Source organism: Phacochoerus africanus, chromosome 2 (assembly GCF_016906955.1).
Source record: "Phacochoerus africanus isolate WHEZ1 chromosome 2, ROS_Pafr_v1, whole genome shotgun sequence".
In the NCBI taxonomy this organism is placed as follows: Eukaryota; Metazoa; Chordata; class Mammalia; order Artiodactyla; family Suidae; genus Phacochoerus; species Phacochoerus africanus.
This window is the reverse complement of record NC_062545.1, coordinates 165,733,194-165,751,699: the sequence shown is the minus strand read 5'-3', so window position 1 is coordinate 165,751,699 and position 18,506 is coordinate 165,733,194. Positions and strand designations below refer to the sequence as shown.

General features: G+C 51.1%; 1 protein-coding gene across 7 annotated transcripts in view; it reads left to right on the top strand.

Moving 5' to 3' along the window:
- Positions 1-5,352: 5,352 nt before the first annotated feature.
- Positions 5,353-18,506, top strand: part of IGDCC4 (immunoglobulin superfamily DCC subclass member 4) — a 40,292-nt gene continuing 27,138 nt past the window's right edge. For 4 of the 7 annotated variants that reach the window (XM_047767095.1, XM_047767097.1, XM_047767096.1 and 1 more), the window contains exons 1-3: positions 5,737-5,828; positions 15,708-16,058; positions 17,280-17,421. In XM_047767095.1, coding sequence (XP_047623051.1) covers positions 5,759-5,828; positions 15,708-16,058; positions 17,280-17,421 — 563 coding nt within the window. In that variant the 5' untranslated portion in view covers positions 5,737-5,758. Of the gene's footprint in view, positions 5,409-5,539; positions 5,829-15,707; positions 16,059-17,279; positions 17,422-18,506 lie in introns of those variants that run through there. The other 3 variants (XM_047767099.1, XM_047767092.1, XM_047767094.1) reach the window with 3 other exon arrangements.

The window sequence follows — 18,506 nt, the reverse complement described above, 5'->3', positions numbered from 1 at the left end:
AGATACTTCCTACCTGCCTGACCCAAGGCTGATCTTACAGAATTGCACATTATTTTGGATGAAACTGTCATTAACTGTAAGAACTTTGTTAGGGATAACATGTTTCACCTGTGACACCTTTCCCTCTGAATACAGACTGCTAACATCTGTGTGGTAAGTGCCCACCACTTGACACTATTTCCTCACAAGAGTGTCATGCTCAATTTGATCTACACAATAAGCTAAGAGACATCAGTTAGGCAGTGTTAATATCCCCACCTCCTGCAACCATGTATTGTTTTGTTTTCCTCCAGAGAAAGAAATTTGAGCCCAGAGAGGTTGTGTGCCTTTGCCCAAGGCCACAGTGCAGAAGTGGAATGCTAATCCTGGCTTCACTCATCCTTGAGCAAGCAACGTGAATTGAGTACATGCCATGACCTGGCTCATGCTGAGGGATTCAAAGACCTGGGGATGCTCAGGGGAGTCACTCTCAACTCTCAAAGGGCTCTCAATCGAGGAGTAAAGATAGGCATTAGACAAAAGAGGGTCACTACAAAGAGAGAGAGATACTTGCAGTCAGACAGGGGCCGGGGCTGGACATTGGGAAGGCTTCCTCACACATTTGGCTTCTGGGGCTCCTCCAGCATCTCTCTACGTGGTCTCCCCGGCTAGTATAACTGAATCACTTTGCTGTACAGCAGAAATTAACACAACATTAAATCAACTCTACTTCAATACAATTTTTAAAAAGTACATGGGAGGTTGTATTAGATTACATGGAAATACTACAGCATTTTATATGAGACTTGAGCATCCACGGATTTTGCTACTCATGGGGTGCCTGGGAACTAACCTCCCACAAACACTGAGGGATGAGAAGCGACTGTATTTTTCACCACAGTGATAGATTTTATTATCTATTCCAGAATATGAATGCCACAGATCTCCACTGATGGTCCTACAGAGCAAGTGGTCCATAAATTCTTGGTTTAGAGTCATAGAACCTACCAAGATCTTAGAGATTACAATTCAGGCAAATGTTTCCCAGAACTTATGGATGCTCAAACCCCTTTCACAGTAATATGCTAATTAAATCCCTTACTGATTTAAAACACAATTTTTTGCATGGTATATGATAAAGGAATAACTTTTAAAAAAATATTCATCATTGGGGTCTTCCTATATGCTATGCACTGTGCTAGATCCCAGGAAAATAGAAGTGAGCAAGGTACACATGGTTCCTGCTGCAAGGAACTTACTGTTTGGCAGTAGAGCCAGACAAGTTGATGATGTTTATTGTAATAATGCATACTAGATGCTCAGATAGAAGTACCAACTCACAAAACAAGATCTCTGGTTCTGATTGCTCTGCTCAGATCGAAATGGTGTTCCCAGGATTTTAACATTTTTCATTTGGATGCCAGGCCACACAGATACCGTATGCTCAACATGCTAAAAAGCAAATTACTTCTCCTCTCTTCTGTCCAGCTCTCCCCTCTGTTCTCTTTATTTGATAGCATCCTATCCACCTGGTCAAACTAATAAAAACTGTAGTCTTCTACAGTTTTCTTTCTTTCTTTCTTTCTTTTTTTTTTGTCTTTTTATGGCCGCCCCCTCAGCATATGGAGGTTTCCAGACTAGAGGTTGAATCAGAGCTACAGCTGCCAGCCTACACCGGAGCCATAGCAATGCCAGATCCAAGCAGCATCTGCGACCTACACCACAGCTCATGGCAGCACCGGATCCTTAACCCACTGAGCAAGGCCAGGGATCAAACCCACAACCTCATGGTTCCTAGTTGGATTCATTTCCACTGCACCACATTTCCTCTTCTATGGTTTTTCCCAGCCTCTATGCTGAACTGTCCCCAAATGTTACTTCTGTCTTAAACTGTCTCAGGGAGGTTAGGTTAAGAAAAAGTAATTATAGCAGTATATTGTTAATATAAGACAACTTTAACATATTTAAACTGATGATTGAAAAAAACACTCCTCCCTATTTAAGAACTGATGGGTGCTTATTTAAAATTAATTGCCCCAAAAATATGATGTGCCAACAAATATGACTATATATCAAAGTTGAACACAAACTAGAAATTTCATCATATGCTATAGGGTCAAAAATAGCTTTCATCTTATGATTGTATTTTGTGCTAAAATAAAAATATTTTGAGTTTTAGTTTTGAAATGTAAAATAAAAGCTTTTCACATCTATTGGAAAGTACTCCATAAATAACATATTACAGATACACTCAGTCTGCCTTTCTGGTAAACAAAAAGCCAAACTAAACCAAATTATCATTAGATTTTATTTTTTAAAATACTGGTTTTTAACGTATTAGTTATTAATAGCTTTTTTTTTTTTTTAAGGGCTCCAGGTGTGGCACATGGAAGTTCCCAGGCCAGGGGTTGAATCTGTTCCTGGCCTACACCATAGCCACAGCCACACCAAATCTGAGGTTCATCTACGACCCACACCATAGCTCTCAGCAATGCAGGATCCTTAATCCACTGACCTAGCGGGGCTAGGGATTGAAACTGCATCCTTGTGGATACTAGTCCTGTTTGTTTCCACTGAGCCACAACGGGAACTCCAAGTCACTAATGACTTTTGATTAGAAGATGCTAACATTCTTTTCTGATGATGATCAACTTGAGGCAAATTCGCCAAATTTAGTTTCTCCTCAGCATCAGTTTTGTAGCTTAGCCATCAGTGCTCCTTGTACTTCCTGTCACAGAGCTCATGGTCCAATGTGGCTATTAATTAGACAACTTATAGATAACAAAGATTGAAAACAATTTAGGAGTTCCCATTTGTGCCATTGGTTCTCCCCTCCTTAACTTGTCAAGACCTAGGTCAAATATCTACAACAATCTGTGTAGTTCCCACTATGGCTCAGTGGAAATGAATCCAACTAGTATCCATGAGGACGTGGATTCAATCCCTGGCCTTGCTCAGTGGGTTAAGGATCTGGCGTTGCCCTGAGCTGTGGTGTATGTAGGTCGCAGACGCGACTCAGATCTCAGGTTGCTGTGGCTGTGGCTGTGGCTGGCAGCTGTAGCTCCGATTCGACCCCTAGCCTGGGAACTTCCATATGCGGTGTGTGCAGCCCTAAAACACAAATAAGAAATTTAAAAATATATATAAGTTCTTGCTGTGCTCATATACTGCTAATTAAAAAAACAAAAATAAAAACAAAAAAACTTCTGTGAAGGGGGTTCCTGGTGGTGGTACATCAAAAGCAAACCCGACTACTATTGTGGGTTCGATCCCTGGCCTCACTCTGTGGGTCAGGGATCCAGCTGCCCTGAGCTGTGGCATAGATCGCAGACAAGGCTCAGATCTGGCGTTGCTGTAGGTGTGGTGTAGGCTGGCAGTTATAGCTCTGATTCGACTCCTACCCTGGGAACTTCCATATGCCACAGGTATGGCCCTAAAAAGCAGAAAAAAAAATTATATAAAGGCTTTTTCCTCAACATCCCCACAACACACAGTTTCTCTTGCTCCCCATTCTCCCTGCCACCTTGGGCCACTTAAGACACAACTGTGCCTGTGGGCAGTGACTTGTATCTTCTATCCTGGCCCCCTGGCACTTACACAGTGCCAGGTACTGGTCTATCTGCTTAGAATTCAGCAGTGAACCTAGCACACAAAAATCTCTGTCCTCTCAAAGCCCACATTCTGGTTGGGAGGACAGACAATAAATAAACTGAGTAAAATGTAGAGGATGTTAGAAAGACTGGGGATAGAGTGGGGGGAGCTGTGAGGACATGAGGGGTGGGAGGCAGAGTTCCAGACCTGTACTCCTGGGCAAAGGTCTAGAGGCTGGAGGGAGGGGACTGGCTGCCATCAAGTTACAGCAAGGAGGCTGGTGTGGCTGGAGAGGCAGCAAGCAAAGGGGATGGGGTAGGAGGTGAGGTCAGAGAAGTAAAGCAGGCCTCCAGATCAGAGAGGTGTTCTTGTCATAAGAAGGACTTCGGTTTTTGTTTTGAGATAGGAGGCACTGGTGGGTTTTGCTCAGAGAAGTGACACAATCTTGTTCCCACTTTAATAAGATCCCTCTTGGTTCCGTATTGAGAAAAGACTAAAGGGGAACAAGGACAGAAACAAGTCAAGGGGCTATTGTGACAATCCAGGTGAAAGGTGATGGTGCTTGGATCAAGGTGGTGGCAGGAAAATGGAGTGTGAAGGATGTAAAAGTGAAGAGCCAAGGCTGGCTCTAATATTTTTGACTTGAGCAACAGGAAGGATGAGCTACTAGGAACTGAGATGGAGATTATGGGAGAGGCAGGTTTAATAGGGAAGATCAGAGCTCAGTTTGGGACATGTTAAATTAGAAATGCCTACTTGCCAATGGAAATGTTGAACAGGTAACTGGATATACAAGTCTGGAGTTCAGGGGAGATGGTCCAGGCTGGAGGTGTAAGTGTGGGCACCTCCAGCATAAAGATGTAATTTAAAGCCTTGATGACCAGCTGAGATCACTAAGTGAAACAAATAGGAGTGATGGGTTAAGTCAAATGCTGCTGGTGGGCCTGACAATGAATGAATAAATGCCAGATCCTATTAGACCTGCAAAGTGAAGGTCATATCACTAAGGGTTAGCTAGCAACAGATGGGTTAGGTACCTACCCTCTACAAAGTGGCTCTACATATGGGAACACTGGAGACACAGGGGATGAAGAACCATGGCATCCTGGTCTTGGAAAAGACCTTAAATAGGTCATTCAATCTGTACTCCTCTTGCTACCCTACCTAGCCTGATGACTGAATCCCTGGTTATCAGTATCCCTGGGATACTGAGGCAACCAGTCTGGCTAGGAAAGAGAAAGCACAGTTGAAGAATGAGTGGGAAATGACCTCTGGAATCAGAAAACCAGGGTTCTGGTCCTGCATCTCCTGATCCCGAGCTTCCTGTCCTTATGCTAGTCATTTCACCTCCTCCAGCCTCAGTTTCCCTGCAGGTAGAATGGGAGCAATCAAATCTTCCTTGTCTCTCCCAGGGTGGCAGGGAGGTGGGAGTGTAGCAGTGCTTAGGGTAGAGTAAATGCCCTGTCGGGGCTGGTTATTCTAAGAGCAAAAGAAGGAGGTCAAGAGAAGCCATCAGCTTGGAATGACAATGGAAATGGGTTGAGGGAACTGTCATGTCCTCAGAAGGTCTGTTGGTTCAGCATGTGGCAAAGCTAATGAGGATTCAATCCAGAACCGAGGATGGAATGGACTGGCTCAAGTGGCAGGATGGGGTCTGCCGGGTCAGAGACTGAGGCCTTGAATCTGCCTCCACTGAGCCTGGAACAGAGATGGAGGAGACCCTGAGGCAGCAGCAGAGCCTTAAAGTGATAGAGACAGATAAAGTAACAGAGGCAGAAAGAGGCCCCAGGACGAAGAGACAAGCTGCCCAAATGGGGGCCCAAGGCAACCTAGAGAAGGTAAGGGACAGAGGCACAGACCCCAGCGGAGCTGAGCACCCGCGCGCCGAAGGTTACAGTGCACGGGCAAGGGTCTCCCGCGGGGCCCGAGTGGCCGCGCTCGTTGGGCGCCCCCGCCCGGGCTCCTCGCCCAAGATGGCGATGGAGGGGCGGGCGAGGCGGCAGCAGCCCCGGCCCCCGCGCCGGCCCCCGCTTGGGCCCGGGCCCCCGAGGCCGCGCCCCCGCCCGCGGCGCCGCGCCTCCCCGGGCCACTGACGCCCGGCGCGCCCTCCCCCGGCGGCGGCGGCGGCGGCGGCAGCGGCGACCGAGGCGCGGGGTGGAGGCGGCGGCGGCGGCCCGGGCCCGGCCCCATGGCGCGGGGGGACGCTAGCCGCCGCGGCGGGCTCTTCGCGCTGACCTTCTGCCTGCTGGCAGCGCGCGGTAAGGTCGGGCGCCGCGGCAGTGGCGGAAGCCGCTGCGGTGTGTCAGTGCGTCCGCGCCCCGGGCTGCGCTGGGCTATAAGGCCGGCGCGTCCTGCTCCCGAGCGAGTACGGGGGCCGTGGGGCTCGGGCTGCGTGTCCTTGTGCCTGCTGTGCCTGCGCTCGGGGTCTGCGCGCCTCGGCCCGGGGCGTTTGCGGCGCGTACTAGTCTGCAGGGGGTGTGTGTCCTTGGTTTTCGGAGTCTGGAGTGAGTGAGTGTGTGTGTGTGTGCATGTGTATGTGTGCGTATGTGTTTGTGTGTGTGCAGAGGGTGGGGAGGGGGCTTCTACGGACGTCCGCGTCCGCAGTGCGTGCCTGGCCGCGGCGTGGCATCGCGGGCGGTGGATGCGGTGTTGGTGGTTTTCGCTAGGCGGGCTCTGCCTTGCCCGCGCGTGTCTTTTGGTTGGAAGTGTTAGAGAGGAGGGGTGTAGGGGTGTGTGTCTGCACCTCCATTTGTGTCTCGAGAGCGTGTGTAATTGTGTTTATGGGGCTGTACTAATATTTGGCCTTGGCTTTTGGGGAGTGTCCTTGCCCTTGTGGTGGTGGGGAGGGGGGGAAACAGAGCAGGAGATTCCGGATTGACTGGGGATAGTGGTGATAAAGTACTCAACTTTGTCCAGTGGGTGTGGTCCCGGAGGCTAGTTGGGGCGGGGGTGCCGCGGGAGAGTGTTGCCCCCGCAAACCCGAGGCCTAGAGTAGCCTGGGAGAGGGGGCAGGAAAATAGTTGCTTTCGTGGACGTGTCCAACACTCGCTCGGGATGGCACGCGTGTCACCCCTGCCCCACCTCTCAGGGCCGGATCAGAGGAGCGTTGACGGGATCAGCAAGGCCTCCTCCAGGCCCCCACCTCAGATCGGACTCAGGGTGGGTAAAAGTCAGAGTTGTCCTCAGTGGAGAAAGGTCTGGGGATGGCGTGACGGAGTCCCAAGGGTCTATGCCTAGGGCGCCTTCTTCAACCCCCAGCCCTCTAGCTTTCCGTCCTTGTGTGCCTTTAGGGGGCGGCCCGTGGGGAAGGTGGTTGGTTGGGCTGGGGAGGGGGATGGGCTGCCCGCTTTGTTCGCCTAGCTCTTGCCTTCCCTGCAGAGGGGGAAGCTGAGGATGTGTCCGGGGCGAGTCGGGGAGGGACTTGGCGGTGGGGGTGGGGAGGGGGATTTCTCTCCAGCTGCTGCGGCTTTCCAGAGAGACTCAGCCAGGCCACGTGGGAGGGAGGCAGGGACCTCGGAGTGGGGGAAGGAGCCTCTGCCTGACCGCCCGGCCCATCTCCAGGAAACCCAAACAGCGGATGGGACAGTATCGGACACTACTCAGACCCCCTCTCTCCCTACAAAGACTTTTCAGACCCGGCTGGAGGCCACCTGGGGGCAGGGTCCGGGCAGCTGGGCTAGGGAAGTGGGGTCCTGGGAATGTCAGGTGGAGGGGGCGGGCAAGTGCCAGAATGGCATCTATCCTCCTGGAGGCCAGGGGATTAAAGAATAGTTGTGCTGGAGATCCCGTCGTGGCGCAGTGGTTAACGAATCCGACTAGGAACCATGAGGTTGCGGGTTTGGTCCCTGCCCTTGCTCAGTGGGTTAACGATCCGGCGTTGCCGTGAGCTGTGGTGTAGGTTGCAGACGCGGCTCGGATCCCGCGTTGCTGTGGCTCTGGCGTAGGCCGGTGGCTACAGCTCCGATTCGACCCCTAGCCTGGGAACCTCCATATGCCTCGGGAGCGGCCCAAGAAATAGCAACAACAACAACAACAATAACAACAACAACAACAAAGACAAAAAAAAAAAAAAAGAATAGTTGTGCCCACTGTCTTCTGCTCTTCTAAGAGCTCTGGGACTGAGCTCAGGGTCACCCTGCAAAGCAGAATCTGTGCTGAGAACTGTACTCACTGGAGCATTATGGAATATCCGTGGGGCCTCCCTGCAAGGGGCTCAGTTTGCCTCCCAGACCTGGCCTCTCCCTGCTCCTGAGTGCACAAGGCAAGGGCAGGCCCAGAGCAGAGTCGGGGCTCTCTTGGCCAGCAGTGTGCCTGGCTGAAGCAACTGCTCTGCTGGCCCTCAGTCCTAAACGCTTTGAGTGTGCAAAGCCCATCAGGTCTAAGGACACTCCTATAGAGTTCTGACAAGCCACTCTGATCTGGATGGAGGTCATTCAACAAATATTTACTGAGCACTGTTTTTGGGCAGCATGTGACTGGTGCCTGGAATATAGTAAATAAAGAGGAGACTGACAGATAGTCTGGAAAAGTCAGGAAAAGCTTCCTCCTGGAAGTGGTGAATAATAGAGCTCAATACAGAGGGTTAGTTAGCCCTGCAGAAGGAGACTGATGATGGGGAGAGTTTTCTGGAGAGAAGAGTGTGTGCAAACCCTCAGAGGTGAGTTAGATCACTGAATGAAGCTTAATGAGGCTAGATTTGAGAGCACAAGGCATGAGGGTGAGGCAGCCTGGGGAGGAATGGGACAGAGGCCACAGAGAGTCAAGAGAGAAGGCTGACCCCAACTCATGAAGGATCTTGTAAGCCCCAGCAAGGTTTTTGGCTTGAGAGCTCCCACGAGCCCTTAGAAGCTTTTAAGATCAGCTTTGCAGCCGCTCACTCCAGCTGATATGGAGAATGATTGGACAGGCTGGAGGCAGGAGCTGCAGGTTCCTGGGAGGCTGGGGTAGTAATTCAGAAGAGAGGGTGGTACCAACTAGAGTTGTGGCAGTTGGGATGGATTCCAGAGATATTTAGGAAGTAGAATCAGTAGGATTTGAGGATAGATTGAGTTTGTGGGAAGTGAGGGAGGGAGAAGTCAAAAATCATAGACACCTCAGCAATTTCAGCATGGCAGAATATGAAGGGCTGATGTTCGAGACAGCAGTGATGGACCACCTCTCCTGAGCACTGCTCGTGGGTCAAGGCTTGGGAACTGGGAATATGTGGTGGTGGGATGCCCAGTGCTCTGTCTTCCCTACATACATGAAGTGGGACTCTCCCTTCCACCCAATCAGAATTTGGGCAGTGATGCCAGTGGTCAGTAGCAGGAGGGCTCTAAGAATGTGAGGGCTGCTTTTTCCTCACTGGGAAACCCCCACCCACCCATCCCTTTTTCAGCCCAGAGGCTCAGAGGCCAACCTCAATCATTTGGAGGTTAGGAACCAGGTCACACATAATTTCTCTCCGTAGTGAATCTTATCCAGAAGTTATCTAAAGCTTCATTGATCCCGTATGTGTACAGGATCATGCACTATGTATAAACTATCATTTCCTTTCTTTTTGCCTAAAGGTATGTTGTTTTGAGTTGAGTAATGTCACAATTAGCGTCATCAAATGTCAGCCCTGAGGGGAATTCGGGACTCATTTGAGCATGAACCCATTTCACAGATGAGAAAACCGAGTGACTTCCCAGAATGACATGAATAGGGACTGAAATGGGGCTGGAACCAGTCTCCTGGCTCTTGGCGCAGCCATGCTTTCCTGGGATTGATACATGTGAACACAGTTCTGTCTCTCGTCACACACACCCCCCCTCCCCCAATGAGAAGTTATCAACAACTTCGGGCTTGGCCCTCCTCAGCTGGTGCATCTGGATCTGGGCTCTGGAATCCACTCTCTTCCACCCATCCCACCCGCTGCCTCCTGTCCTGCCTCCACTCTTTCTGAGGTACAGCAGCCAGACTTGACACAGAATTCCAGATGCAGAACAGATGTCATTGCCAAGCAGGCCTAGGGGCTCCCAGCTCCCCAGTTGCCGGGGAGAAGGAGGAAGAGTGGCTCTGATGGGGAAGGACCCCAGCCCTAGCCTGGGCAGAGGAAGGTGATGACAGAGGGAGAGAAGGAAACCAGAGAAAGGAAGTTCCGGGCCTGACATGCAGAGAAATGGAATCCCTGTCCTTGGGGCTGGGCTGCCAGCTACTATTGCTTCACTGCTGAGGTTCAGGCATCATCTGCATTTGAGGGGCTGTGGGGTCACTGGGGTCTGGGAAGCAGAAGCTCAGTAAGCTCTCCCTTGATGCAGAGCCAAGACTTCCAGATCATTCCATAAGGGGCTCATTACCTTGTCACATAGCTCGGAGCACTGGCAAATGAGTGGAGTGTGAGGGAGACAAAGGTGGGCCCCTGAGGAAGGTATGTTTAAATCAGACCATCCCTACAGCAGGAGAAGAGGTGAAGTCGGCAGCTCCCAAGCCCTGGTCATGTTTAAGGACAGAGTTTCTTTCAGTGTGAGTTTGCTGTTCGGTCTTTGGGCCTTTTAGGCATTTTGTTAGGGTTCTAATAGGTGCCATGTAGTGCGCTAGGCAGTTTCCACATATATTATTCACATCTTTCCCAGCCCTGAAGGGAGTTCCTATGATCTTACAGATAAGGAAACTGAGAAGTTTCTTGGAAAAGCAAAGCGGCTCTGTGCCTTATCTTTTTCAGTGTGTCTCCACATGTCCATGCGTCTGTTCAAGGAATATGTATTGAGCAACTACTATGTTCCAGGCATGGTTTTAGGTCCTAGGGAGTTAGAACACTGAGCGGGACAATAATCTTGAGCTTATTGCCTCGCCACTGAGAAAGGCAAGGCAAAAACCTAGAGTGCTGGAGTTCTCGTCGTGGTGCAGTGGAAACGAATCTGACTAGGAACCATGCATGAGGTTGCGGCTTCGATCCCTGGCCTCGCTTAGTGGGTTAAGGATCCAGCGTTGCCATGAGCTGTGGTGTGGGTCACAGATGCAGCTCAGATCCTGCGTTGCTGTGGCTGTGGCTGGCAGCTGTAGCTCCTATTAGACCCCTAGCCTGGGAACCTCCATACGCTGTGGGTGCGGCCCTAAAAAGAAAATTAAAAAAATCTAGAGTGCTAACTTCAGTGACCCAGGTGCCCACGGTCCTATGGGGTGGAAAAAGGAGAGGCGCCTATCAGACCCCAGGATGGCACAGCTATTGAAGGAAGAGGGAGCAGCAGTATTCTTTCAGAGAACAGGAAGTGGCTTGGTCTGGTAGGGACCCAGGGTCACAGGGAATAGGAGATAAGCAGGTCTAGCTGAGTGTGGCTTTGCTGTCAAGTCCCCCGAGGCCAGGGCTGTCTCCTCAGGATCATAGACTTCCCAGTGTCCCAGGCAACCATCCCAAGCTCTCCTTCCATCTGTTGTGGGAGGGGCTTATTGTGTGGTAAGGGAGGTGGCCAAGGTTGTGGGGCAGGGAGTGGGGTTTCTGGAAGAAGCTGACCTGTGTCTCCTGGGAAAGGAGAGTGGTGATGGTATCATGGAGAATTGCTCTTGTAAACTGAAAACAAGTTGTAAATCTGTTGGGCCCTGAAATTCATTTGATTTTTTTTTTTTTTGTCTTTTTAGGGCTGCACCCGCGGTACATGGAGGTTCCCAGGCTAGGGGTCTAATCAGAGCTGTAGCCACCGGCCTACACCACAGCCACAGCAACACCAGATCTGAGCCTTGTCTGCGACCTACACCACAGCTAAGGGCACTGCCAGATCCTCAACCCACTGAGCAAGGCCAGGGATCGAACCCACAACCTCATGGTTCCTAGTCAGGTTCGTCAACCACTGAGCCATGACGGGAACTCCTAAGGGCCCTGAAATTCAAAAATGACAAGACATTGATGTTTATGGCAAGTTCTTGGCTTAATGAAGGAGGCATTTCAGCTTCATCTCCCACCCCACCCGTACCTCCAATCTCTTTTCTGAGAGCTCACTGAAGAATGGAACCCTGGCTTATGCCAGGCCCCACACATCCCACAAAACAGCTTCGAGCTGGCCCCAGGGCTCAGCAGTGAATCTTCTTTCTGTCTGGGTGCTAATTGGCCTCGTAAAATCTGATTTATTCTGTAAGTAGGTAAAATAATCTGTCAGAAAAGGAGATTTGAGAGACGGCCCTGGGGCTCTCAAGCATACAAGCTGCATGTCTCTGGCAGGGCCCCACCGAGGAGACTGAGGAGAAGGGACAGAGAGGGAGGCCCCCTCGAGGCAGAAAGCTGGCCAACAGAAAGTGCTCAGGACACAGGACTGTGTCCGCCCAGTCCTGAGGGGAGCGCTGAGAAGTGCTTGTGAGAGGGGCTTGAGGAGTCAGCCATGGCAGGGGCTGAGGTGGGAGAAAAGAGGTGGCCACTGAACCCACTGGACAAACAAGGCCCACTCCCCAGAGCATCACTTTTACAAAAAGATTTGGGACATAGGAACCACGTTTATGTTGAAACAAACATTACTATATAACGGAGCAGGATGCAAAATGTGCCAGAGGTTTAAAAATAGAAGCATTTCAGGTAGTCAGCAAGCCTCCCGAGTAGGCTTTCCTCTGCTGCTGGGAGAATTTTGGTGAAAATGAGAAATGTGGCAGCTCTTTATTTTAACACAGAGGAAACCAAAGCCAAAAGCAGGAAAGTGGCCTCAAGGTCGTACAATACATGATAGACCCAGGACTCTGACTCCAGGCCAAGACTTGTCCTGCCACATCCTGTGGTCCATCTAGGCAAGAGGAAGGATGGGTAAGGGTGAGACCCAGGAAAAATTTCCCTGGGGAAGCCAGGGGCAGCTTCGGGGAAGGATGTAACGCCGAAGCTGAGCCCCTGAGGATGTATGTCCTTGGCACAGAGGTTGGGTTTGGCTCTTAGGCAGAGAGAACCCTCTTATTTGGGAGCAACTGTCTCCTCGATGCTGGGTTCATCTCCAGGATGTCCAGTTTTCCTGGACTGCCTCCAGAGAGATGAGATACGTACCCCACCCTGCTTCTGGGCCTTGGTTTCCCCATCCATAAAATGAGAAACCTTGGGCTCTGTACACATTTCCATCAACGTGGGCCAGCTTGAACTCCTAGCACAGCCCTGTGCTCTCTGCGGGGGACCCCAGTTCTCCCAACATCTATATCCCTGTTGGTTTCCCAGTCCGCCTTTTCTTGTTGGGTGCTGGGCTCTTCCGAGGTGGGGCAGCCAGACATCTGCTGATCCATGAATATTCAGGAAGGGAATTGGAGCCTCCTCTGGGCTGGCCAGCCAGCCCGCGGCCCCTCTGGCCGCCGTCCTGGTCCTGCCCGCTGGAGCCCAGGCTGCTGACAGACCCAGCAGCTGCTCAGGCCCCAACTGTTCACATTGTTTGTTCAGCGCGGCAGGGGATTTTCCAAGCCTGGGACATGCTTTGGGGGGCAGGGAGGCTGCCGGAGGGCTCAGGGATTCGTGTCATGTGGGGCTTTTCTCCCCTGAAACTCAAACCGGCTGGATTGGGGCAATTGGAAGCCGTTAAGCTGAGAGCCCAGCCTGGCCTTCCTTCTACCGTGTTTGCATCAGCATCTAGGGCCTCAAGAGAAAGAAGGGGCTGGACGTTAAGAATAGTGATTAGCATTTTTACATCCCTTTCCAGTTGATGAGGTGCCTTTTTTTTTTTTATACTCACATCAACTTTATCAAATAAATATTTTCCTGTTTTTACACGTGAAAAACAAACCCCAAAACAAACAGAAAAACATTTGCATCTCAAGATGAAGTGCCTTTAAAGAATGAGCTCCCATTCTTTGATTGATGCTCCTTAGGTTCTGGGCATCTTGTTTAATCCTCACAGCCTCCATAGTATCACCTTCATTTTACAGCTGTGGAAACTGAGTTCCAGAGAGGTGAAGTGGCTTGTCACATAGCTGGTAGGTGAAGCAGCAAGACTGGATCTTGATCTTCTGCCTCAAGGTCAAATGCTCTTTCCACTCCAGCCGGTGGCCCTCGGTGATGTGCATTGCCAGTTAGAATGGAAACTGGGTGAGGGGCAAGGGCTGCCTTCCCGCTGCACCCACTAGTCATGCTGAGCCCAGTTGTGCAGTTGGAGGTGCCAGCAGCCTGTTCTGTCCATCTGTCCTCTCCACTGCAGTGTCAGAACTCTGGCTTTTGCCCCAGGCTTATCTCAGACAATCAGAACACCTCTTCTCCCCTGTCTTGTTCTTCTCCAGGGGGAGGGGAAGGGAGCCTGAAGACAGCTGGGGATTCTAAGTGTTGGCATATATGTGTCCAGGAGTTGATGAGTGTGGCGGAGACTAGGCTGTGGTGTGTTCAGGTGTGGAAGCGTGTGTCTGTGGTTTTATGGGTTTATCTAGATGATGTTCTATGTTTGTTCAGGAATAAGCATGTCTGTCCAGTTCACGGAATAATCCAGCCATGATAGAAGCTCAGACGTCACCTGCTATATTTGAGTAAATTAAAACCCAGGAGGGGAAGTGACTGGCTCAAGGCCACACAGCTAGACTGTGACGGAGCCAGGCCTAAAACTGAGCGTTGCCTGATGCCCTAAAGCCATTGTGCTTTCTGCCAGTATGCTCCCCACCCTCCAGGGCTCCGTCAGCCTGGCCTGCCTTATAATGAGTGTGGGCATTGTCTTCACTTCTGTCCCTGGCTCACTCTCAGACACGCATTGTGCCTTTAAACAAGGTGTCGGGCCAGAGGACAAGAAGGAATCTTGGACCATTGAGCTTTTATGGGGCAAGGAGGCAGCAGGTCAACCCTCTGGGAGATGCGACAGGGAGAACTAACCATTTCCTATGAATAATGGTTACTGGGCCTTGCTGAGATGTTGTCTATAATAACAAACATTGGCATTTGTGTGTTTTTGCCTTGACCCTGGGATGGCACTCCTCCACTGTTCCTCTACTCTTTCCTTAGTGGCCAAGTGGTGTTGGACCTGCAGGCTTTTTTGGGGCATCTAGGGAAGCTCAAGGGACTGGGTTCTGGTCCTGGCTTGCTGCGTGGCTTTGGGGGAATCGGCTGCAGGCAGGAGTGTTTAACTCCTCTAGCCATTGGGGCAGAAGTGGGTTGGATAACAGTGGTTGAGAAGATCTCTAAGATTCCAGGAGAGGGAATGACATTACTGAGCCCTGGTTCAGTGCCAGGCCAGCCACTGTTCTGTGCTCCTTTTCGACACAGCATCTCATTTAATACTCACAACAGCCCTGTGAGGAAGGAAGTACTATGTCTTTTTGAGTTGAGATACAGTTCATATACTACAGAATTCGCCATTTAAAGTGTACAAATGGTGGTTTTAAGTATATTCACAGCTTTTGCAACCATCACCACTGTCTAATTCTAGGTCATTTTCATCACCCCCCAAAAGAAACCTCAGATCCCTTAGCCATTACTCCCTATTATTCCCTCTCCGCAGTCCCTGGCAACCATTAATTTATGTTCTGTCTCTATGGATTTGCCTATTCTGGACATTTCATAGAAATGAGATCATACAATATGTGGCATTTTGTAACTGGCTTCTTTCACTTTGCATTAAGTTTTCAGAGTTTATCCACATTGCAGCAAGATCTGTCTTTCATTTCTTTTGATGGCTGGATTATATACTTATCCAGCCATCAGGTAATTGTGCATTTGGATTGTTTCTGCTTTTTGTTTTTGTTTTTATTTTTGCTTTTTAGGGCTGCACTCGAGGCATATGGAGGTTCCCAAGCTAGGGGTCTACTTGGAGCTACAGCTGCTGGCCTACACCACAGCCACAGCAACGCCGGATCCCAGCTGTGTCTGCGACTCACGCCACAGCTCATGGCAATGCTGGATCCTTAACCCACTGAGCAGGGCCAGGGGTCAAACCCACAACCTAATGGTTCCTAGTCAGATTCATTTCTGCTATGCCATGACGGAAACTCCCTGTTTCTGCTTTTTGATAAGAACTGTGATAGTTAGTGAATGAGGAGGTTGAGCAGTAGGGGAAGATGGGCACGAAGCGCAGCCATTGACCCAAGACCACACTTAGGGGCAGAGCCAGGATCCAGACACAGGTCTTTCCACGAGACCTCTTTCTCTGTGATTTGCCCCAGACGCTGGGTGGATGACTTGGGAGCTGGAGCCTGTGGGATGTGGGAGGACATACACTGATGGACCTGGTGCCCCCTCCTCTACACAGGGGTGCAGCCATTGCCCCAGGAGACGACGGTGTCCCTGAGCTGTGGAGCCGGGCCGCTGCAGGTGATCCTGGCCCCAGAACAAGCCACTGTGCTGGACTGCAGCCTGGGGGCGGTGGCCGCCGGACCCCCCACCAGCATCACATGGAGCAAGGATGGAGGCCCCCTGCCTGAGCATGACCACCTTCGCCTGCTACCCAATGGCTCCCTGTGGCTGTCCCAGCTGCCGGCACCCGATGGCAGTGGTGAGGCAGCCCTTGGGGCCTCAGAGGTCCTTGAGGGCAGCTATTCCTGCCTGGCCCATAGCCCCCTTGGAGTGGTGGCCAGCCAGGCTGCAGTGGTCAAGCTTGCCAGTAAGTGCGACCTAGAGGCTGAGCTGAGACCCACGAGTCGTGGGGTGTGGGAAGTGGGGTCCACCCTTCAGTTACTTGCACAAAAGCTTGTCTCCCAGCCCCTCCCTTTTCCCTGCCTCCCACCTGCTCAGTGGGTCCCTTCCTGGCATTGTCAGCCTCAGTGTTCAGTAGTCCCACGTCTTCCCCAAACCTCTCTTCTTTCTCTTCCTTTCCCTATGAATTCGAGCATCTAGACTTATGCTGTCCTCTAGGAAGCCTGCCAGAGGTTCTTTTTTTTTTTTTTTTAGGGCTGCACTTGAGGCACATGGAGGTTCCCAGGCTAGGGGTCCATTTGGAGCCACAGCTGTTGGCCTCTGCCAGAGCCACAGCGACACAGGATCTAAGCCGTGTCTGTGACCTACACCACAGCTCACAGCAACACTGGATCCTTAACCCACTGAATGAAGCCAGGGATTGAACCCGAAACCTCATGGTTCCCAGTCAGAATTGTTTCTGCTATGCCACGATGGGGACTCCCCCAGAGAGGTTCTTAAGAGTGTCTGCACCACAAAGGTGCTCCCCACACCCATGGCGGTGGCTGTGTGGAGTAGAGCCGCATTGTCCAGCCTGTCACTTGGGGGGATCTCAGGAGAGACAAATCACCATGAAATAATTTGAGGGCCAGAAGAAATGTACATCTCACTGTAGTTTGACCATAAAGCGATGTAAGGCAGAGGGACTTCAGAATTCATTCTGCCTTCAGCATCTGACCAGTCATCACCACTTCTCCAATGGCCTTTTTCCAACTGTTCTCCATAACTCTGAATTTGCGCTGCTTGTGTTCCTGTCACCCTGTGTCTCTGTGTCCATGTGTGTTTCACTGGCTGTGTTTGCTGGGTCCCTTCTCGTGTTCCTCTCCTGTCCCTACGCTTTCTCTCTCTCTCTCTCTTTTTTTTTTTTTTGTCTTTTTGCCTTTTCTTGAGCCGCTCCCGCGGCATATGGAGGTTCCCAGGCTAGGGGTCTAATTGGAGCTGTAGCTACCAGCCACAGCCACAGCCACAGCAATGTGGGATCCAAGCCGCCATCCGACCTACACCATAGCTCATGGCAACACCAGATCCTTAACGCACTGAGCAAGGCCAGGTATCGAACCTGCAACCTCATGGTTCCTAGTGGGATTCATTAACCACTGAGCCACGACGGGAACTCCTCCCTACGCTTTCTCACTCTTTCTGTCCCCAGTGCTCTCAGGCTTCTCCCTGCATCCGGAGTCTCAGACTGTGGAGGAGAATGGGACTGCCCGGTTTCAGTGCCACATTGAAGGGCTGCCAGCACCCGTCATTACTTGGGAGAAGGACCAGGTGACGGTGCCCGAGGAGCTGCGGTGAGTGTCCTATGGGGGAGTAGGGCAGAGTCCCCAGGAGGCAGATAGGGCAGGCTCTGGGATGTGCTCAGGAACTGGGATTCTTAGAGTCAGGGTGGCTCCATTTGCCCAGACTGACTTAGGAGCCCACAACCACCTGACACTCAGCTCATTTCTGCTTCCAAAGAGAAGCTGAGCAAGAAGGTTTTGCACCCTGGGAGGAGAGCCTCCCACCAAGCTGTAAGGCTTGGGTAGAGAGCAGTGATCGAGTCCTTCAGAGCATGTGGAGTCCAACCACTTGCTTTATTGAGAAAGAGACCAAGGGCCAGAGAGGAGCTGTGCTTTGTCCAAGGCCACACAGTGAGTCACTGGCAGAATGTTTCTTGTCCACTCAGGGCCTGGAGACTGCTGGGAGGGTTTCCCTTGGCAGGTTCCTCTGGCGTTTCTACCCCAGATGCGTAATTTCTCTTCTCTCAGTTCTATCCACTGGTGTGCGGTATCTGATAAATGGGTTGTGGAGGTCCTTCCTGTTTCACCTGCCCCTCTCCCCACATTGGTAGGAGAGAAATCCCAGGGAAAGGTTTCCAGGGCAGGGGAGAAGCAGAGGCTTGACCCAGGACCTGATCCCTAGTGCAGCCTCCTGGTAAGGCCCAGGCGTACACACAGCGTGTCCAGAAAACCCAAGGCTCGTTTGCTTCTGTGGTCTCGGAATGGGTCCTGTGAAATGTGGCTCCAAAGGCCTTTCCCAGCCACCCTGCAGTCCTCTCCCTGCATCTCTCTAGCTGTAGTTACCAGCTCACTCTCTCCTCTCCTGGTGGAGGTGGGTTCCTTAGGCTCAGAAACATTGGTTGCCAGATCTCTGCCCTGGAACTAACCTGTCTTCAGTGTATTGAGTTGTCCCAGCTCCTCTGACTTTTGTCCCTGTCTAGGTAGGGATGAAACTGTAAACTTCTAGATAGAAAAGCCCCAGGTCACGTCTCTTCAGTTGTAAGGGAGATGAAAGGTGAGAGGTCAAGATAAAAGTGATTCTGTTGCCTTGGTAATCAGTCAGCCTGACTGGTCCTCAGCAAGTCACTTCTCACTCAGCTTCATTCTCCCCATCTATA